The sequence below is a fragment of the Athalia rosae genome, chromosome 2 (assembly GCF_917208135.1).
Source record: "Athalia rosae chromosome 2, iyAthRosa1.1, whole genome shotgun sequence".
NCBI classification, from domain to species: domain Eukaryota; kingdom Metazoa; phylum Arthropoda; class Insecta; order Hymenoptera; family Athaliidae; genus Athalia; species Athalia rosae.
Window position 1 is genome coordinate 22,237,479 of NC_064027.1, and position 23,623 is coordinate 22,261,101.

Consider the following 23,623-nt stretch of genomic DNA (forward strand, 5'->3'; position numbering starts at 1 on the left):
GCCAAGCGTTAAGTAGGAATTTGATTTCGTTAACTTAACATGTCGAAGTCCATAGTGATATTAGCACTCTTGCTTGTGGGCCATCAAGCCCAGGCCAAACCTGCCTGGGATGTCACTAATATCGTACACGACGCGACGGCGGGCATCGCATCATCGATGAAAGACGTGTTTTCCACGGTGAAAGATGCCATTGGTAACATATTTCATAGGCCCCTTGAAGATAATGATGCGACAATTATTGAGAGCCCCGATGCAGTTACTGACACCCCGAAAGAGGATGACAACACCGTTGCCTACTTTGACGAAAGCGGCGATGATGTTACTGTGACTCCTTCTGCAGTTACTGACACCCCGAAAGAGGATGACAACACCGTTGCCTACTTTGACGAAAGCGGCGATGATGTTACTGTGACTCCTTCTGCAGTTACTGACACCCCGAAAGAGGATGACAACACCGTTGCGTACTTTGACGAAAGCGGCGATGATGTTACTGTGACTCCTTCTGCAGTTACTGACACCCCGACAGAGGATGACAACACCGTTGCCTACTTTGACGAAAGCGGCGATGATGTTACTGTGACTCCTTCTGCACTTACTGACACCCCGAAAGAGGATGACAACACCGTTGCCTACTTTGACGAAAGCGGCGATGATGTTACTGTGACTCCTTCTGCAGTTACTGACACCCCGACAGAGGATGACAACACCGTTGCCTACTTTGACGAAAGCGGCGATGATGTTACTGTGACTCCTTCTGCAGTTACTGACACCCCGACAGAGGATGACAACACCGTTGCCTACTTTGACGAAAGCGGCGATGATGTTACTGTGACTCCTTCTGCAGTTACTGACACCCCGAAAGAGGATGACAACACCGTTGCCTACTTTGACGAAAGCGGCGATGATGTTACTGTGACTCCTTCTGCAGTTACTGACACCCCGACAGAGGATGACAACACCGTTGCCTACTTTGACGAAAGCGGCGATGATGTTACTGTGACTCCTTCTGCAGTTACTGACACCCCGACAGAGGATGACAACACCGTTGCCTACTTTGACGAAAGCGGCGATGATGTTACTGTGACTCCTTCTGCAGTTACTGACACCCCGACAGAGGATGACAACACCGTTGCCTACTTTGACGAAAGCGGCGATGATGTTACTGTGACTCCTTCTGCAGTTACTGACACCCCGAAAGAGGATGACAACACCGTTGCGTACTTTGACGAAAGCGGCGATGATGTTACTGTGACTCCTTCTGCAGTTACTGACACCCCGACAGAGGATGACAACACCGTTGCCTACTTTGACGAAAGCGGCGATGATGTTACTGTGACTCCTTCTGCAGTTACTGACACCCCGACAGAGGATGACAACACCGTTGCCTACTTTGACGAAAGCGGCGATGATGTTACTGTGACTCCTTCTGCAGTTACTGACACCCCGAAAGAGGATGACAACACCGTTGCCTACTTTGACGAAAGCGGCGATGATGTTACTGTGACTCCTTCTGCAGTTACTGACACCCCGACAGAGGATGACAACACCGTTGCCTACTTTGACGAAAGCGGCGATGATGTTACTGTGACTCCTTCTGCAGTTACTGACACCCCGACAGAGGATGACAACACCGTTGCCTACTTTGACGAAAGCGGCGATGATGTTACTGTGACTCCTTCTGCAGTTACTGACACCCCGAAAGAGGATGACAACACCGTTGCGTACTTTGACGAAAGCGGCGATGATGTTACTGTGACTCCTTCTGCAGTTACTGTCACCCCAACAGAGGATAACAACATCGTTGCGTTCTTTGATGAAATCAGCGATGATGTAACTGCTACTCCTGGACTCGAAATCTTCATCACCTACTCCGAAAACTTTCCAAAGCAAGCAAAGGCATGGATTCAATAATCAAAAGAAAAAACATCTCATGAAATTCTCCAAGGGTTGTAGCTGAAATCACTTTTATAGATCGTAGAGATACAATAATAATATAACTTTCTGCTGGGAGTGAAACAATGCTTATGCTTCATCCAAACTCCAGAAATTGACATCACTTTTCATTATATGAACTTTCTAGCCTCAGCTCGCATCCTTACATCAGATGCAAATTTAACCACAAAATTATTTCGCTAAAATGTCTCAACTCCTTTGTTTACTGTTACCATCTCTGTCTACTGCCTACAAGATGTCATTGATCACAAATAAACATTCACTGAAGGTACAATATATTGTTACGCCGGTCGATCCGACACACTTTAGTAATCTCCCTGTATATTTTGGCATGGTCTACTTCAGCGGCAAGGTCATTCAATGTATCTATTCGTTTGTCTGATGGTCACCTTGCCGTTATCTCGTTATCTGTTTGCTGCATGACAGCGGACTGTGTCTTGAGCTTTTCGAGCCAAAATACGTGTAAAAGCTGATGAATCAGATTCTTCCGATTCCGCCCGAGTCCCAATTTCCTTCGATTTAACAATTTACAGTATTTCACCGATCCCACCTTTGCACTCTGTGTGGTATCCGTATAATAGACACCTGTGCGATTTCATTGATCAGCGCATAGCGCGAGCAATATGGAAAAGCGCGCTAATAATCAGCGACCCGACCAATTCAGAACAGAAAGACATTTCAAGCTTTTGATCCATCATCCGATCTCGAGAACCAGATATTCAAAACCTTTTGTTCGGAGTTGCGATGTTCATGCCATTCGACATGACACAGCGCAATACCGATTTTAAAGAAAGAAAAAAGAACAATCTCTTGTGGAATAAACAATGTCTCACATATCTTGTGTGATCATTCTGAACGCTTTCTGTACGCAAAATTATAGGCATAATATAACTATATGCGGGAACTCGGCGATTCGTTGGAAATCACGAGGTACATCGAGTTGATAAAATATTAGTCATACTATGCGAAAAATGGGATGAAAAGAGTGACGAGGATCGGTGTGGCGAAACATAAATAGTAAGCGAGACACGAAACGCGAACCATGGAACTTCGCTGATCCTGTAAACTCCCTTGTTTTCCTCTTTTTTTCAGTGGTTCAGTGATTAAAAACAAATGAACGAATGTGGTAGTCATAGCAACACGACGAGACAGACGACGACTCCGTCGATCCGACGATCCGACGCCCGACGACCCCAACACAGCTGTACGACCATGAAAGGATTGACTGAGCACAACACAGGGGTAAAATACACAGAAAGTTCAAAAGCAAAGTAATAAGTGATATTCTCAAATAAAATTGCACTGCACCCCTCAGCACATGTTCCAGAAGTTCCTTCTTTTCTGCACGCTATAGTCATGACTAATTCAAGAGTTATCGCGCAGCCATATTGTACAGGACGAAGGGAAAACGTCTCGAAAAATTCTCGATAATATTTATCGGTACCAGTGATCGTTGCGATTGAAATTTTACTGGATCCTGCTAAGAAATGGAGACGTCACGAACATTTTTTAAGTTCAATCTTGGTAAAAAAAAACCACACACGCAGCACTAGTACAATAATTTCAAAAAAATCGATTTGATGCCTTTTTTGAAAGTCAACAATCATGTTATATATATTATAAAATGACACGCCAATTCTTTCCATTTTTTTCGACCCTTCCGGAGCTGAAAAATATCCTTCCCACTTATCTGTGTATGTTGCTTCTGAAGCGACGATTTGTTCCACTTTCTCTTTCTCTTTTTTTTTTTTGTGAGAGCTCGAAAAGTGGCTGCATGATCGTACCATGGCAACTCGTGCAACTCAAAAGTCGGGTAGCGGAAGTTGAAAACCACTAGCCAGAGGCCCAAAGGGTGCAGAAATGGAGTAGGTAACAAGAGGATGTGATGGAAGAAAAAAAAGGAGAAGAAAATAAGATGCGCGGGGAAGAGATAAAGTTTTCCGGATAATATGAGTGGCTGCTTCTGCTGCTGCTGCACAGGAGCGTGTGGACGATTAAGCCCGGCAACTTTATCCTCTTCAATAATCCTCATTCTGTAGATATATATCTATACTTTCATCCTTGCCGTTTGCTTGGCTTGTTTGTCTACTCGTGACCTGATGTCCATGCTTGCTCAACTTCTCCCCCTATTACCGCCCCGCTCTTAAAACAACGGGGCTCAGTGTTCCACCGATCGATATTATAGGCACCTATATACGCAAAGGTAGAATCTATTGTATATTAGAAGGCACGCGTGTACGTAATATGTTTCCGTTCGGTAAGATATTCAATTATGTCAGAGACGCGGACATTATGCCGTTGATTTGATTATTGTAAAAGACTATTTACCGTTTAGAATTCTCATATGTAAAATTGTGACAATTTTAGTTCATTTGTTTCATCATGCATTCTAACAACATTCGGTACACGTGCAACTTTTCCCTAGAACTTCAATGTATTCTGCACTTTCTTACACCAACTACTATACGTCTGTAATACACTGTACAACATATGCTCCGGGGTGTAGACTGGATCCCTTACGAATACATGACGCAAAAAGGAGCGAAACGTCCGTTAGCACCAGATGTTACCAAAAACCACCCTCCGTGCAGATTGCCAGTTAGCCGATATAATACTAGAGGGGCACGATACTTGTAAATCTTGAGTGAAATTAAAATGTCATCGCCCATAGAGGCGCAACACTTGTAAGTGTAGGAACTTTGAACATTGTCTGCGTCCCCCATATACCTACTTTTATATAGCAACAAAACGATAACTGAAAACAAAATGAATAATGAAACTAAGATACTAGAACAAAATATTGTTTAAACAAATTATTTTTGCGAACTTCGACCATTACTATGTTGTTAAAAAAAAAAAATATTCCATTCTAGCATTTTGATCTCTGGTTTCCTGCTTCCGTCAACGTCTGCAATCATGTCTAGAACCCTAAATACCGCCCCTGATTCGATCAATCGACAATTTTTCACTTCGTCATAGTTATCATATCAGACAATCAAATTTCCTCTAGGTTTGGAAATGACTTATAGGCAGTTGCAAGTTTTCAGGCAAATAATGAAGTGGGCAGTGGGTGGTCTCGTGAGTGCAGATACCATTATTGTAATGAATGTCCAGTCATAGTTTTCCGATGATTCATTTTAAACTTCCTCATTTAAGACAGGCTTTCTCGAATTGAGCGCAATCATAGATACATTGAACACAATATTCGATATATCTTCAACAGTAATTAAAAAATGAAAAATGCCAAAGAAAAGAAAGTCTTCACAGACCTCCCCACCATATCTTATTTATGCCAGCTGCAGGTTTCACTGATTACCCTCCGCGTCTGAATTGGAAAAGTGCAGGTAGCGTGATAAGGAAATCGGGAAATCAAAAGAAAGCTCTTTTCAGGAATTCAGGAATTTCAAATCCAGTTCCTTTCACTTTTCAGAGACAATGAAGGAATGAAAAAAAAATCCGCGCTATGAATTATTACGGGTAATCTTGTCAGTCGGACTGGCCCTACCGACTCGGATTCGCGGGAAGCAATCAATCGCTATTGTCAACGTCCCAATTCCCGATTCCAGAGTTCTCTCTGAATCGGAAGGTCATTAGTCTTTTCAACACGTCGAAAGACGAGCCCTTCCCCCCCCCCCCCCCCAACTTTTTCCCCCATTTGGATGGGTCTCTCACTTCACTATAGCCTGCGCGCACATGTCTCATCACGATTTGAAAATGCTTTCATTGTCAATCCTACTCAATTAACTTGAACGTCATTAATCAGCAGGAGGCTTGAAAATTTTAACCTCGGAAATGATTTTTTTCCTTAATTCAGCTGCGGTCCACTGTCAAGGAGGATCCCCTTGCGGTGGATCAGGATCTATCTTTGATGGGAAAACAATTTGATATCAGCCCGCTAACTGCCTGTCTCTCATATATACTGCGAGAACCCGTACGGTTTGAGAAAGGGATCATCCCTCGTTTATGTCACTGGGTTGTCGGCCCACCCCAAGAAACCGCTAAATCAATAGCATCGTCATCAGTAACAAGTTTTACACGTCCCTGACCAATCAGGGAGGAGAATTTCAGCTGCGAAGGGGACGGCGAACGAACGGGACTCGCATTATCGTATTGAGCAACACTGAGGATACAGAAGTTTATAGGATACGCACGAGGAATATATCGTACATCATTTGTCTCGAAAATTAACCAAAATCGACCTGAACTAACTAAAATTCTGTAGAAGTTTTACAAACCCTATACCAATCCCATCGATCTCTGTTTGGCCTAGCTCAACTTTACGAGACAATGACCTGGATCAACCCGAGCTTACTGGATCCGTCCCAACCTGATTATGAGAAAACTACGATCCATAAATTTTATACACCGCGTACATCGCGTGTATAAAATTTGTCACAATTTCAGCGTTACCATGCATAGCGATTATTTCTCATAATTTTTATATTTTTCTTTGTATGGGACATGTGCGTTTAGAATTAAAACAAACACGGTACTTGAGGGGCTATCGGATCGATTTTACGAACTCGGTCCCTGCGGGCTGTATTTTCTGTACACTACACGGATCGGCAGGTTCTGGATGAAAGGCAATCATGTTCGATGTCACAGATGCAGCATGAGTAAAATGTAGACACCGTGAAATGTGTTTGAAAATGGGGTGGATTCAAGATTTATTATCCCTTTTGGATTTGCCGGAACACTCGAATTGCGTACAACATTCTGGAGTCAATTCATCCGGTATGGGATGCGTGCTAGGAATATTGTGAGAAACGTCCCGAACTTTGAAACCTCTAACTTCGGTAGTTCTTGTCAGATCCTTTACCTTGACGTTGTAAACCCAGAGTGGCGTTTCCGTGCCTGCGGAAAATCCGAGTTCTCCGCCGAACACGTAAAGACAGTCCTTGTAAGCGACAGCGCTGTGTTCCTGAAGGGCCGAAGGTCTTTCGCCTCCGGGATGAAGCTCCTCCCATCTGCTGTCGGCTGAAATAATCAGGGATAGAAATATGTGAGTAATTACGAACGAAGAGGTACTTGGAAGTTTGAATCGAGGGGTTGAGCACTCAACTAAACATTTTGAGGCTCAACTGATTTCAAATTCTACAGTTTAACTGGATGCCAAGGACTCGAGACGACGAGATTATTTGGATTACGAAGATTTTCGGAAATTCGATGTCAACGACTCGCGGGATTTCGAGAGATATTTAGAGTTTCGAGAAAATCATGGATTATTTACGGGATCCAAAATATTTGAACGGATTTCATGTGATTTAGGAGAATCCAAAGATTCTAATGCAAAGGATTCGCTGAGGTTTCAGACGAGATTCTTGAAATAGCAGGTAAATTTATACGTGAAATTAAAATTACCTATTGTTCAGGATTTAGATATACGATTTCGCGAGAATTTACAATCCGAATCAGACGAGTACCGGAATTTTCCGGGGCTCAACCAAAAAAGCTCAGTCAGAAATTAATGTGAAGAGCAGTTGACTCCTGCGTATAGCTATAGGGGAAAAATTGAGGAGGGTTGGGATCGCAGTTATGACATAAATTCTTTCCTTCGCAGAGCTTTTCTCTGCAGTTTCGACTGCATTCAACTTTTTCCCCCCAAGAAGAGAAGCATGCATCGCTGATGGGGATGGCTAGACTTGCAGGGGCTGCAGTTATGTAGCGGAAGCTGACGAGGGAAACGTAGAAAATGGGGCTCTCAGCTGACTCTAATATACGGCCGCGTCGAGATGCCATGTTGTAAGAAACGACCACAACACGTTGAATGCTTTCAACTTTTTTCGAAAACCGGCCAAAAAGAATAACTCAGATCATAGATTAAAATGAGTGATATCGAACGCTTGATTTTTTTTTCTACATACGCGGTAAACCGGGTTTGAAAAGTATTCAGATTTAGAAATATCCAGCAACGAACAACTTACTGTGTCATTGTATAATTTCTTCACACTGAATTTCACCGATTTTTAAATTCATTGCAGAGTCAGTTAATGATTTTAAAACAATGGAGACATTATGTCCCGTCGGTTCAAGACGTAGGAGAAGACTAGGAAGATACGACACGTGTTTGCAATCAATCTCGGGCATCTCTTTCATTATTATGAACGTACATGTACATCTACTTCGCTATGTGGGCACCAGATAGGTATAGAGGGTACGGTTGGTTCCATAGGCACGTGATACAACGCCAACATGAAAGTTTACAAGTCTTTGTTCTCAAGCACGTGCTATACGCTATAACTAACTCATCACTTGCGACAGGGTTCCTCTTGACCTCCGGGTATAAGGCTTACGTAAAAACTCGCTTATATAAGTACCTTAAGTATTATTATTTTTATTCTTCATTTTATTACATACCAGGGAAAATCAGTTACATTTTTTCTGCGTGGGAACATTCAATTTTGCCGTTTACTTGCCTACCATGTCCTAATTTAGTGCCTTCCTATAGTTTTGATAATTAATGGTCCGATTTCTGTCTAAGTAAGTATAGCCGAATTATAGGAAGAAGAAAATCCTGCAAACTCGAGGCTTTATTGTTAGGAATTTGAAGATCCATGTTCTTTGTGTTAGGAGCCACCCTCTTTCTCCGCTTTTGGTGCATCGACGGATTCCCCAGGGTTCAAGGACCCCCTTCCTCATCATCTCCCTCTTATTTTATTCTCCTAAGGGATACGCATTTTATTAAAGTTAAGGGGATATATATTCAAATTGCATGAATTCAGTTCTCCTTCTCGTTCCGTGTATGGTCAATATTTAGAGTGCGGAAGAACATGCGGCCATTTTATTTTCTTACACGAAGGGGTGGCAGCACTGCTGCAATATCATCTCGTATATATTCTACTCGACAGATATTACCATATTTAAATATTCCCGCATACTTTAACCGTAATGCAAAATTTAATTGCATCAGTCTTACTGCAGGCACTTTTTTTTCTATTTATTTTCTATTATAAGCTTCCGACTGGAAGACTATACAACATCACTGACAAGTCACATGCGACATCTTTTCGAAAAATTGTACAACCCGCTTGTAAATATCTAAATTTTGAAGAAGAAAAGGAAAGTCTAATTAGCCTGTTTCATTCAGAACATTTTGACCATAAAATTAGTACAAAGAAATCTATAATACGGAACAAAAGAGAACACGACTGTAATTTCTATAAATCGTAGTGCGGCATGCAGCTTTGGGGAATATTTGAAGTTTTTTTTGTACTCTCCGATTCCTTTAGACCTCAGCCTTTGGTTGGCAGCAAGTGGTTTTCACGTGACTTCGAGTTTTCATGCAATGCCGATTACAGTCGCTACATCTCTTTAACTGTTTCGTGATACCATCGTAATTACAGTCACGTCGTAATTCTTTCCGTTTGTTGCGCTCGATTGAGCCACCGCCACGACGCCCTGCGGATCGAGGATTTTTCTCAACGCACTTATCGTCGACCCGCCTTGAACTTTTATTTCTTTTGCTTCGTTTACGCGCGCTAGGTCCAACCGAAGCCTCTTCCGATCCAGTTATTTCGTTTGTTTCTGCGAAAGTGAAACGCCCGTTGACGCTCTTCAAAATTTTATATTGCTGGCAACGTTTCAACACCGCTCTCAACTGCGGAGATGAAAAAACAAAAATTTCTCGCAAGGGTTCGACCCGGAGTTCTAGATATTTAAATCCGAATAAAACATATTTATGGCGGGCGGATGGAACTCTAATCGAAATTGTGAAATATGGATGAACGGAATTTTGAAATTTGCACCAACCTGATGTCGCATATTTTCCCCCCCGTCGATACCATATTCCGAATTGATGTAGTTCATTATTTCTCTGAACGTACATCCCTGAGCTTCGCTCAGTTTTCGTATCGCTGTCGTAACGAGCGCCAAATTTGCCGCCATTTCCGCAATCAACCTCCAGTTTGTTCAAGAGACGTATACACGAAATAGAAACACTACCTGTAATCCCTAGGTACTACAAAAATGCACGGGGGATGATTCTTGTTCATTCGATATGGAAGAACAATTCCGAGTTCCCCGAATATTATTCATATTTCCTATTATCTAATCATACCCGGACTGCGCGTCAATAAAAAATGGCTGAGGGTAAATTTAACGAACAGTCGGTTGTTTGCATCAACCGTATATCAAGCTGATGTTTTGCTGTTCGGTAGATCAAAGCGTTCTCTTCATCTCTCCGTTTCCCATAGCAGTTGATAATCGTGGATCATTCGAAGTTAATTTCCAGAAATCGTGGGGTTTGATGTCGAAAATCAGTATCATATAACCAAACCCATTTCTACACCTCGAGCGGTTGAGTTACATAAGCTAGGCTAGCTTGCGCGACTGTTGCATGATATCCTTGGAACACCCCGCGGCGGTTTTACCGCGTGATATTCGGCCCCAGGGATAACCGTCTGTGAGGGGTGCAACCCTTCTGGGGTTCGTTTAATATTCACCCATGCACGCATACCTAGAAATTTGCAGGAGGCCACCCTCATCCCCTCATACCCTCATCCTCTTCTATCCTCTTTGCTGATTAATTGCCGCAGGGTGCAACGCGGATAAAGTATACGCGGTCTATCCGCAAATGTCCGATATGTAGATGCATACCTGTGTATACGTGGGGAAGAATATATCTAAAACGGAGCGTTTTTTCGATTAACTCTATCGATTATGCTTGCGGCACTTAGCATAGGCGAAAAATCAGATATTTCGTAACCATGCTTCATTTCAACCTGCACTACAGTAATTTTACCTATATGTTTTTTCTACTTGTCTCAATTCTTCAAATCTTTACAGAGGGGTCCTTCGCCCTTTCCACCCTTCATTTTATGCAACACACCGTCGAACCTTCCTCATACAGTTTATCGGGATGCGCCGTGCACACGCGTTATGCACATAATTCAGAAATACTCGAGATTCATAAAATTTATGGTGTGTAAAGCGTTGAAAACGGGGCGACAAAGTGATCGGCTTATATCTCGGCTCTGGTTATAACCTTGTACCTTCATGCGAATAAAGCGACGATGCGTAAACGATTCGATTTTCAGAGATTACATTTTTGATGGTATAAATTTTTTTAGATTCAAGAGAAAAAAAAAACCCAACAAAACAGATAAATAACTTTGTGAGTTTTCGACATTTGAAAAAACAAGACAAAAACAACAACAATATATATCTCGAACTTTTAGAAGAATACATATGCTTCGAACTGCATATTTTAGTTTATTCTCTGAACAAGTCTGTCGCTTTTTTCATGAGATATGAAATTAGTCGTTCCCGCACCTGTAAAAGTAGGCGAGCGCATGAAATTTAGGAAAAAGTTTTCACGTATATCGTCTAGGAACCTTATACACCCGAAATATTCCGCACAACGCTTTACGAAGATTAACGAGAAGGTTCTCTTTATCTTATCGCAATATTTATGTATGTTTGTTTGAGTGAAAATCATGAGGGTGAGCGGAAAAAGCGATTCAGTTATGTTATCGAAAAAAACGGGAGCAAGAGCTAGACTATCACATAGAATACATAAGTATAATACTTACGGTATATAGCTTTTGAGGACTTTGGTTTGAAAAATAAAGCAAGGAAGACGTATACTTTTTTTTCTACGGTACAGAGAATATACTCGAAAATTTTTTTGTCAAACTTTTCAATGCGAAACAGACTGCACAAATTAATTCATGATTTCAGACGATTCCAAGAAAATGTCAAACATGGTAACTATATGTATACTTATGCTATTCAAACATGGTCAAATTTCGTCGTTATATCCATTGGATTACAGCGTGAGGATAATTGTCATGAAATTTGTACGGAACGGAAAAATTTCTCCGTGATTTCAACCTCGGAGAAATCATGATACTTCAAATAACAGGTGTACACGATTGATCCCTTGCTTTCCATAATACAAGTACCGTTATCCCGCGCATCGTTGAAGCCCTCCAGCAATGCAATATATGTATGTAGATACTCAAAGATGTGGTAGGAATACACGTATGAACGTACATTGTACATGTACCTAATATAGGTATACATAGATTACGTTACGGATTACTTATTGAATATGCTTCATCTCCACTTGCATGAGCTTCGATTAGATTTTCACTATAGCTTGGTACTACTTTGTCTCTCATGAAAGAGCTGCAGGGGACGATATCGAGCTCGTGTACTGGGTTCCGAGCTGTGTAGAGCGATTATATTTCGAGTGGCCAATGATCCCCGTAAATTGCAGAAATTCATCCGACTCGATTCTTCGCTCTGGCTTCGACGCTCGTGTCCTTTGGTGGTGATACATACGTACGGCCGTATCGATCAGGCAAACACCGTGGATACTGAACTTTTTTTTCTACGCAGGAACGCAAACGGTGACTGAACTTACAAGTTTCAGTACCAAAAATAAACTACATGTGTATCACGAAAATTGTTATTTTAATTGTATGATCTCAGGTTTGACGAGGGCGATTCTTATAAATCATCGCGGGTATTGCAACGATCTCCTAGGGTAAATTTTCGTGCGAGTGGAAAAACAAGCTTTTAAGGGGTATAGCGCGGCCCGGCCTTGACGGGACTCGATTGAGGCGTGACTCTTTAAATTTGAAAGATGGAAAAAAAAAGACACTCACCGAGACTGTACCGCCATAGATCTTTTAATGGTAGGTTTCCATTTCGACCTCCAAGAAGATAAACGTGACCCGAGAGCAATGTCGCGCTGTGCTTACTCCTGGATGGTGGCGCCGGACCATTCTCGGTTCCCGCAGCTGTCACGGAACTCCACATCATTCACCTGCAACACGGCGAATCATAAAAAAAAATCAAACAATGGATAGATGCGTGTTTTCGTTTTTTTAGTTTTACATTACAAAAAAAATGTCTTTATAGCAGGAGAAAAAAAATCACGCAATATCGAAGATAGTACGAGGTGCCATCCATTCATGACACGAAGACAACCGCGTCCCGCACCCTCTGCACGCGAAGACCCTTTTATTCTCAAGCACCGGAGCCCATTATCCAAATGCAAATGTTGTGTTACAGCTTCAGCTCTTCGCTTTTTCCATTGATCTCATCCGAAAGGGGAACAACAAACCGACCCGGGCTAACGATAAGCGCTCTTCCTTTGTTGCCGCGTAATTAACATTTCTCGAGGCGAAAATGTTTTCACCTTTCTTCTACAGACCTTAGTGAAAACTTATCTTTGAAACAGGCATGACCCGATTGCTGTTATTTTTCTCTTCATTTTTTTTTCAACGGTTCCGACATGATTTTGAAAAAATATAAGGGGTGTAAATGGTGTGAATTTTGTCAAGAAGATCGAGAAGAAAGAAAACCGAAGTTTTTGAACCGTTCTTCAAATCCGAGCCTATTGAAATTTTGAAAATAATTGGAACCCGTGACTTTTTAGCAAGAATTCTCCACAAAAGAGTCCCGAAGTGGGGTTACATTGATATGGTGTTCGGCACTTAGCCGCGCACGTGTGTCTCATGTATACTCATGTCCATGGATACCGCGTACAAGCTTCGTTATTTGGAACGCCAACCAGTCTCTCTAGTCGTCAAAATTTTCTTTTAGCTCTTTTTTTTCGATTATCATTATTATCTCGCATTTTTGTCGAACTACCCCTTTACGTGCGCGTATGTATGTGGCGCACTCGATCGTTTTCATCCTGTTTTCCGTCTTTTCAACGTGAGCATTCTGCCATGAACCGCAGCGATTGAATGGCGCTACCATTTCAAACGATCGCGGCTAGCCTAGCTAACAAACTGATGCGGATAAATCTGCAGATTGACATCTGAGTGTGTTACCGCACACGGTATGATTCAATAGTACCGCACTCGATTCCTGCCATGAGTTATTCATCTCATTCGGATCGATCGACAATTTTTTCGATGATTTCGTCGAAGCGTTACAAAACTGATATCTGTGTGTATACCAGAAACACTCATATATGTATACGTATAATGTATGTATACCGCGTGTCTAAGCGTTGCAGAAAAATAATGATTAAAAAAAAACAACTTTGAGCAGAAAAAAAGTAATACGCTGTGGACTTATAGAATGCGCAGGTATAGGTATGCTGGAAAATAGGACAACGTTTTCTTCACATTTGTGGCTTCTGTTTCAATATGGAGTATATCACGCTCCTTGCAATATTTCTTTTCGTTCTCTCGACTACGTGTTTTTCATTAAAGCGTACTTATGTTAGATCCACGCGGCATTTGAATAAACGTTACGCGGTATAACGTACAGATACGTAGGTTTTGCTTAGCGATTTTTTTTTGATTAAAAAACGCAAAATACAACAGACAAAACAAAGAGAAGTAATGAAGTTAAATATCGAAGTAACCAGTGTGCGATAAAATGTTCACTGTTCTGTGAATTTGGCTTTCAATTGCGAAATTCTTTTCACGTCGACAGATGTACGTTACAAATCAGGAAGAAACAAATCTAATTGGAGCGAACTTTCCTCCGCGCGGCACATTATCGCTAACTTTTTATTTTCATTTCAGAAACTTTCTCCGTCAACTACTGTGTCGCTTTATTGACGCAGCTCAATCTTTGGGCCGTAACTACTCGCGAACAGAATCAGTCTGGTGTCAGGTATGATTTTAAAAATCTGCGTGACGATGGTCCTCGGATAGGTGAATATTTGGGTCAACAGATCTTGTATTCATTGAAAGAAATCGGTTCCCCGAAACTTGCCGAAACGATCTGAATTTCGATGAATTCCGCAACAGCTGCGACATCAACCGTTCGTACACGTGAACGCGTAACTTGACGAGAACCACATACGACCGCAGACTTTAGCCACGCGTGCATGTCTACAGCTAGGAAGAATAGCCGTACGTGCAGTTACGCGGTGATACGGAAACCGGAAACGGATATTACGAGGCCTCGAATCACGCAACACCTTCCGCATTGTCTTGTTATTTCTATTGTTACATTGGAAAATCTCGAGAAAAATGGACATCGAGTGCGTTAAGAAATATTACTTTTCACCTTTCGAACAAATCTAGAATTGTCACGAAGGGATAATCAAGCTCGAAATGAAAACTTTTATTCACATCAGCCACGAAAATTCGTCAACGAAAAATCGTGTAAAAATATATTTCTATCCGTCGTCGGCGCGTAATGCCGGAGTACATTAATGGCACGGTAAATATACGAGATGAAATTTTATCCCTTCATTATTTTAGTAGCAGAAAGTATAGTGCGTCCGTAGAGCGAAAATATAAGGGAAGGGCACGGTAGGCGGTGTTGCGTCGCACCATAAAGGGTACTACAGACGTGCAGGGTTTTAACGCTAAGCAACAAACTATAGGGAGGGCTGGATATTCGAGTTATTCAATTTCTCCACCGCTACGCTTAACTCTCGGGGCGCAACGGAACGCACTTCAATTATTACCAGCCCGGTAACTTCTGATCCCGTTTCGGTCGCGCCTTTTCCTATTAAATTCTTCATCCAACCTGCCACCGTCGTTGAGAAAAAAAAAAATAAATAATGTTGGCAGGTACATAATATCCACATAATCTCGAGACTCAAAAGTGCGAGAAAAATCGTTCCTTGGGGTTGCTTTGCTGAAACAAACTTCTTTTTCGTACCGAGTGACCTGCAAAAGTTTGTTTTTTTTTTTTTTTTTTTTATTTCGGTCACGTGAGTCAGTGATGACGATTGCGGCGTTCTAATTTTTTTTTTTCATCGTTTCGCTTCAACTTTTCTTCACTAATGACGTCTTTGTCTCGAGTTTCATGCACCTCGAGCACCAGTCTCGAAATGGTCGATTTAAAGGTGGAAAATAGAACCGTAGTTATATGGGCCCTCTGAAGGTAATGTGTATTCAGTTCGAATGATTTTATATATTAAACGTTCGCAAAGTCTGATTGTGAGTGATAACTTTTGAAGAAAGTTCCGCACGAACTGGACCAGCTGTGAAACGAATTAATAAGTCAGAACGGCACCGAACTTTCATTTTAGCAAACTACTTAATTTTGCACCCTCACGAGAAGTTTGCGCGCGATCAAGCTCTTCTGTAGGTATACAGATTGGCCGAAAAACGGTCCACTTCGGTATACAGAGTGAGAAGAAATAATTAAAAAAATTTCCATAACCGAGCGAAGTATGCGATGTTAAATTATCTGCGTCAATTTTTAGATTTTTTCTAGCAACCGGAAACTGAGAGTGTCAGACTTTTCATCACCGTGTAATGCACTGCGCAGGCACATCAGTCGCGTGCACTTTAAGCTCAGGGATTTATCGGTAGGGTTTGCTTATTCCGAAGGCAATCTCGGAACTGATCTTCTGAACCGTTGAAGAATCGTAAAGTTGAACCCCACACGCACCCCCGCAAAGCATCGAGATACGGAGGAAAAAGAGGAGGATAATCCCTGCGATACAGCAGCAGCTAACCCCGTTGCAACGCATAAATATCCGGTTACCAAAACTTATTCGCAGGGGTATGAAGACAAAAATTCCTCTTTCTACAATACTCGATACGCTCCGAAAATCTCTCTTCTCGAAAAAGCTTCATTTCTAGAAACTAATCTTTTAATGAAAACACAAAGAAAAAAATCAAACAAAACTTGATACCTGTATAAATTAATGCATGAAACGAATTTCTCCGCCTTCGAAAGAGAACTCCAGCTGTTAAATATTTGCTAACCACGATTTATTTTAGTTCAGCTGAAAAAAAGATTGCCTCGAAAATGTCTTTCTCCTTAAAAGATCCGCTTCTTCCTCTCCTCAAATCCGGCTCTTTAAAAATATTCCACGCTCCTCAATAAGGGCGAACTTTTAGTAATTTCGGCGTCTGAAACATAAGCTACCACCGCCGTCCAGGTCCCAGAACTACGTGCTTTGGGGATGAATTTTTTCCCTCCTGGGTTACGCCTTGCAATTCGGTCGAGGTTCAATAAACTCATTTTTTTAAAAGGGGGATTAACCGCTGGAGACCCTCGCGCGGAAAAAAGATCCCGAATATAACATATGGGATTTTCGAACGCGGGTACATCGTCGCATTCGCGTTCGAATGTCGTTTTCGTCTAGTCGAACCAAAAATACCAGCTTCAACCCAAAAGTTATTCTGTAGTGTTCTTAATACGGCATGGGGATGTTTAATCATCGCCCCTCTTCCTTCGTCCCTTCCGGCCTCTAGAACGTACGATGTAAACAAAAGGCGAGGATTAAATTCTGCTAAATTCGCGTAGAAGAGATGACATCATGAAGAAAAAGTGGGTACCCGCCGCACGACGTACACCGTAGTAGGTAGGCCTCGTGTAAACTCGGTAACGAGTAAAACCGCAGTGTTTGTTTAGGGAGCGTGGCTGCAGGATTCGGTAAGGGCTGCAGTAGCGGAGTAAAGTTGTAGCTGCAAGGGTGAAGCTGGTAATCCCCATCGAGCGCTGCAAGTTCGGGGCGTTTCTTCAGCAGCAGGAGTTAGGGCTACTAATGGCCCCTCGTGTTCGGCGGGAGGAAAGAGCCGGGGGAAAAGTGGAACCCCCGTTGCCTCTTTTTAAACTTTCAGCTGCAGGGGAGTGGCGGCGTCGAAATTGGGGATATATTTTCCTTTCGTCGCTCTGCGATTCGACATCATTCACTTCGCCACTGGACGAGATAGATAACGTTCTCGGAGGTCGGAAAAATTGACATGCTCACATCTGAACTCATCGTTGGATCAGACGCTGCGTAGACGACGTTGTAGAGTGTGTTTTTTTTTTTTTGTTTCTTATCGTCAAAGAACATTTGGATTTTTCGAATCACATCCTATGTTCTTTAATTTGATTTTCACCGATGATGTACCTTACAGATCTCAGCTCATCCTCGCTACTGCTCTTCCGCCAGTTTCGTTTCTCAGGCAAAAGCGAACGTCCGCACAACTAGTTCGATTCCCATTGGGATTGAAAGATACCGCGCTGACAAAGAACCGCGCAACGATTGAAATCGGCTAAAGACAACGGAAAAAGAGGGAGAAAAAATCATTGCGCCGAAGTGCATGCCGGGCCGGAAAAATGCCACAGGTTAACAACTTCAGCTATAAACTAAAACGTGTCTCATGTCCTTGTTTCCTGTGTGCCTGCTTCAACGACGACAGTCAACACCTGGTTATACATTGCATGTAACAACCTTAATATATACATTGGTTGTTCCACTTTGACATCGATTATTGGACCTCAACTTAACGACCATGGACTTGAATTATAACATACTCGCGGAAGGAAAAAATTCTCTGTCCATTAATTTTTGAACAGTGATAACAATCGTAGTCGACTAATCAAAATATCGATTTCATTTTAGTTCGGAAAGCCGGAACTTTCTCCCTGCATCGTCGCATGTAGCTAATTCACGTTGCGCATATTATTGGAGGCTGGAGTTTTTTTTTTTTTTTTTTTTTTTTTTTTTTTTTCAGGGAAAAACTAAATGTGGAATTCCGGGCCACAGATCAACGTCCGAACAAGACAACGAGATTCTCAATTCGTATATCAGAGAGTGATTGAGAGCAGAGTGATTAATGCGTGGATAACGTCGATGGTAAAGGGCTTCTTTGTAGATCGACGATGCGAAATGTAATCCTTCGGTTGATCAAATTATACGTAGTTAATCTATAGCATAGTCTGCGGATTAAACTAGACACCCATCATTGGATACGGTATTATACGTGGCATAGGAATTCGTGCAGTTCGTCAGTCTCTGCCTAACCCGCAGTCCGTTATGGATGCACAAAACGGATATCCCGTATACCGTTGACCAGAAGATTATAATTGTTGGTTAATTATAACGACGTTGAAACGACGAATGAATTTGCATTTGGGAGTGATTGGAAATCAGATGCGAACATTGGTTCCGATCAAATTATTTGTTTAATAGGTACCTACAAGTATAACGTGCATTTTTTGCCCGATGTATTTTAGTTGCCTGATTTTTTATCCAGAGAAATGTGCATAACGAGAGTATACAATTGTATCGAATTTATTTACGAGGTACCAAAAAACATTTTCAATCGGAGACCTCATTTCGAATAGGAGAATGCAAGATAATGGTCCTGGCTACTGTCCTAAGGAAACCGTGTTTTTAGGGCGTTCGATATTCTTAAATCTTCTACCTACATAACAACGATGCAAATGTACTTATAGATGCATCTACGCGTCGAGTGATGTTGATGTGTTTGCAGTTATGACATAAGAAGTTGATCATAGTTTTATTGATTCAGCAACTCTGAGGCGACCTTCTCCTTTAAACATATTCCAGATTTTCATTGGAACCCTTTTCACGCAAAACCAACGAACTTTCAGGAAATTTTTGATCTTAAAGCAATTTGGACACTGAATATTATGAGTTCTATTCACCGTGGGAGAATGAATTCGTTTCCTAACGAATCCCTCCTCCGTCCAGTAAGCGATAACTTTTCAGGGGAATCCCCGGGATATCCAATTTTAAATGAAACTTATCACGAAAATAAATAAATATCGCACGGATGCGTGGTTCCACATCTCGTTATATGGTACTATTTTATATCGCATCAGGCTGTAGATATGAGTACAACGCATGGTTAACAGGCTTACCTCCTCAGCTCGGTGAACTCCGTGGTGATCTTATTACGCTCTGTGTATAAGTGTAGTAGTTGCAACTCCTGCAACCATGCCGTGAAATGACCCACGCATGCATGCAAGCTTTGCACATCAAGTTTAATTTAGGGTTCTATTTAATTTATCCAACTCCATACCGTTTTCCCAATTAATTATACCGTTTCCTCTTCTTTGGCTCGCCGCTCTCTCTTTTTTTTTTTTTTTGTTTGGACTTTAATTACGATCGTCGCGTTCAATTAATATTGATTATTATTACTGTAATTTTTTATGTTTACTATTCTTTCGTCTTTTCCTTCTCATTCAACATCCTCTCAAACGGAAATTGGATTCGAATTTTTGATTATTTCGATATTCCATTCTGAAGACAATCACTTAATTATCGATGATTATCATTTACTACAGTATTCGTAATAGTGTAGGTCCACAGGTCGTCATGTAAACACACTATGCGTACCCTTCACACCTTTATACGGATGATGTTTACATGCGGGATTGACGAACAATCTTCACTTGGCATCGTGAGCATCTACGGAATGAACTTGACGAAAATTAATTTCACGATTACGTCGCATCGTCATTAGAATCTCAAATTTTAAACTGCATCCGAATATGAAGGAAGCGATGGATCGGAAACGAAGTCATTTTTCGACCGATGTTTCATTTTATTTGTTGCGGATTTTTGCCCTTCAGAAATTATCTTCTCCGTTCCGATCATGTAGGGGTCGCGAAAACGACGGAATTTGAAGGGCAGCTCGCGTTTACATTTATGTGTACAATTTGAACACGAACTTAACTACTGATCTTTCTCACTTGTCGCAAGGTTTCAGCTCTCGATCTTTGTAATCATGAAACACCGTCAGGTACCGGCGGACGTCTATTTTTTACGTTTTTTTTCGATTGTACTGATTTTTTTCAGATTATACGACGGTCTGTCGTTTCAATTATTTTATATTTTCATCTGGGAGCGTCGAACCGAAGACATACCGAACACGACGCTCTACCGTCCGTCGGTTTTCTACTGCACGGCCGGGTCGACCCCTAGAACGTCGTCGACGTCGAACGCTCGCTCGTCGGGCGTCCCGACGTCGCGCACGCGCTTCTTCAAACCACCCCATAAAACTTTCGACGGTCATTTACTCTGCACAATTCTGTCGTTGGACTTTTACACCTGAAAAGCACAAGGGAATTATCTGACCGAAAACACGTACGACCAATCGCCGAGTACGAAGTACATGGTACTTTTTTGTGCGCGTGTTTGATTCTTTATCTTTATCGTAAGGGTGGAATTTTCACGGCAATTCGATTATCGGGAAAAGAATTGACCCGTTGTCGTTTTGCTCGCTTGGCTCCGAAATCGTTCGTTTTATGACGATTCTCTTGGTATTTATGGGGACGTTTCAATTAGGTATACGTCCGGCTTCTTAATTGGACCGAGATTCCAAGTGTCGCGTTATAAGACGAAATCTTACCCTGCGGCGAAGTGATTAGCCGAAATGGAGTCTATATCTCGGGGAAAATTGAAATGCCTTTTGTCAAAGTGAATACCGCTTTATTCGGGGCAACCGATATAAAGATTCATTGTCAGTAATGAAAAGGAAGAACAAAGACACATGGTGTGCTATTCCCTGAACTGCACTGTACTGGGCATATACTCAGGGTTTACGTCAAACCATAATTCTTTGCCAATTATTATTACTCATCATTACGCGCCAACGGATTTTTGAAATTAGGAAACGAGCCTTGTGCGCATTGTGCTAAACATAATAAATTAGCGATTTCCCAAACAATCGATGAACGAACAAAGAATACATATTTGCTACGTGGTTGAACGCACAATGCAAATGATTTTATCAATCTCGACTTCTTCCTTGCGCGTAGGGGCGAGTACACGATCTTAAAAGAACAAAGGACAAGGGTTGACCTCGAAGAAACCCAGCGAGCAATGATGCGCAAAGCACAAAGAAATTTCATCTCATCTGAACGTGTGCACAGGTAATTTCATACAACGTCGAAGGGAGTTGAAATTTCTGAGAAGCGAGCGCACAATGCAAAAAAAATTTTCATTGTGCCCTAAGACGCGCGTGACCCTTGAGCATAATAAATATCAAGGCATCTGATGGTAAGATCAAGGAACAAGGAATGGACCATCCTCAATTGCGCATTTCGTTTGTCTGTCTGAAGCCTCAATCATTTCCATCATTTCTTAAAACCTGTTCATGGTTTTTTAGATCTCTGAATTTTCTTCTTTTGTTCTCTAATTTTTCTTCACAATATCGTTGAGAACATGGTTGCGCGAAGCTCGGCGGCGGACCATTGCAGACCGTTTCTACTGGAAAGTCGTGGCTGATCTGCGTCCAGCATCGACTACTCATTTTTGTTACGCGTTTACCCCTCGTCGCCGGTGGTTCGGCGGTAGCAACGAGATCACGACGCATGCGTCGCGATGCCGGGCGTCCGTTGCCAGGGAGACACGGAGCGACCGCGCAAGAATGCGTATTGATTACTCTCTATCCTGTCATCTCTATCTCCGTATCTGCTCGGCAATCCCGTGCTTCCGATTCCCAATGTTCCTACGGGATACTGCACAGGAACAGTACGCATCGGGAAACACAAACTCTACAGCTTCCATGCTTTCCGGTGACATTTCACGATCGAAGCGATCGATTTGCGAATGATCACCGTCATCAATTAATCAATAATCACAACGATTCAGTTATTAGCGATCCTCTCGCTGAGATCATGTGGACGAAAAATGAAAGTCCAATGCAATATCTGCTTTGAGGGTAGATAAGGTGCATACCTATTCTCAAAGGTATCAGTACTACTTTCAAAATATGAAAAAAAAAAAAAATCTCCAAGGTCCAAATGCGTGGTTTTAGAGATTCGTTGAAAAAAAATTGATCTGTACGTGCCTTCATACTTTGTTAAAGTTATGCAACTATATTATTAGTTCGAGGCTTAAGCTTCGAAAATGTTTCTGAGGATGAAGGTCGCTAGATGATGTATACGTATAGTGTGCGCCGGATAACGACTAATCCTAAAATTTTCTACAAGCTATTATCATTTCGTAATAAACGTTATAGCGTGAAGATTTTACCACGATCTCAGACCCGCATTCATCACATCAAACGAGCAGGACGTAATTCAACGGTTCGGGTCAGCCAAATTGTCTTTCAAAACTATTTGCACGTGATGTTACACCGCGAATAGGTGTGTAATTACAACCAATTATCTTCGTTGTACTAACTTGTTCCACAAATGCGTGATTTTTCTATTTTATTCTATTTATTTTTCTCTCTTTAAAAAAATGTTTAAACCGGGACGTTGTGGTAATTCGCGGCTGATTTTGAGTTCGTTTTCAGCTAGATGTTTTTTCAAACACTTCATGTCATTCTCAGCTGCAAGATCACATTATTTTAACGTCGCACGCGCGTCCCAGCTGGAGAGGCTAAAACTTCGATCCCTAGGGACTATAGCTGGTGACCAGAAAAAAAATAGGAGAAGCGAGTTCTGCGACAAGGAAGAGGAGAAGGAGGGGGGGAACCGCCGTTTGGGGAATAAATGTGTAAAAAAGGAAGACTGAGAAAAAAAAAGTAAAAATAAAAAAAATAGTAGGTTATTCACTGCAGCAAAAGAGGAAGGTGAGAAATAAAAGCCGATGAGAGAGTTTTCCCGAGGGACAATTCTACACATGGGTATACCTATAGGTAGCGTACATAACAAGTCGTGCAGCAGTGCAGGCAGCGCCTAAAGGTTGTTCAATATAATCTTCTTTGAGCTTTGAAGGCAGATATCTGTGGCGTCAAGACTAAAATTAATCTCAAAGACGGATCGACTCGACCTCCGTGAGACCTTCGTCATAGAAGCCTCGTAGGAGACAAAGGGTGAATAGCAAAACATATACAAAAGTACATTCGCAGATGAGTATGGGAAACAAGTTTACGTACCGCTTGGATAGAATATTTTTAAAACAAAAACGCTCCATTAATTCTCTCTCTGTACGATAATCCCGGATACCCCTACGTTATACCGTTCATACATGGTATACGTACGTCTATATTAGCGTTATTAATTGAATTAAAAAGCGAATCTGAGTAATAATTTTCAA

The 23,623-nt window shown here is 41.7% G+C and overlaps 1 protein-coding gene across 2 annotated transcripts in view; it reads right to left on the reverse strand.

Annotated features, from left to right (window-relative positions):
- The window catches only part of LOC105689429 (tip elongation aberrant protein 1-like), a 29,903-nt gene extending 9,387 nt beyond the window's left edge, over positions 1-20,516 (reverse strand). For both annotated transcript variants that reach the window (XM_012406431.3, XM_012406430.3), the window contains exons 1-3: positions 19,492-20,516; positions 12,564-12,724; positions 6,773-6,930 (exon numbers count right to left, since the gene is read on the reverse strand). In XM_012406431.3, coding sequence (XP_012261854.1) covers positions 6,773-6,930; positions 12,564-12,720 — 315 coding nt within the window. In that variant the 5' untranslated portion in view covers positions 12,721-12,724; positions 19,492-20,516. The remainder of the gene's footprint in view (positions 1-6,772; positions 6,931-12,563; positions 12,725-19,491) is intronic.
- Positions 20,517-23,623: the final 3,107 nt, after the last annotated feature.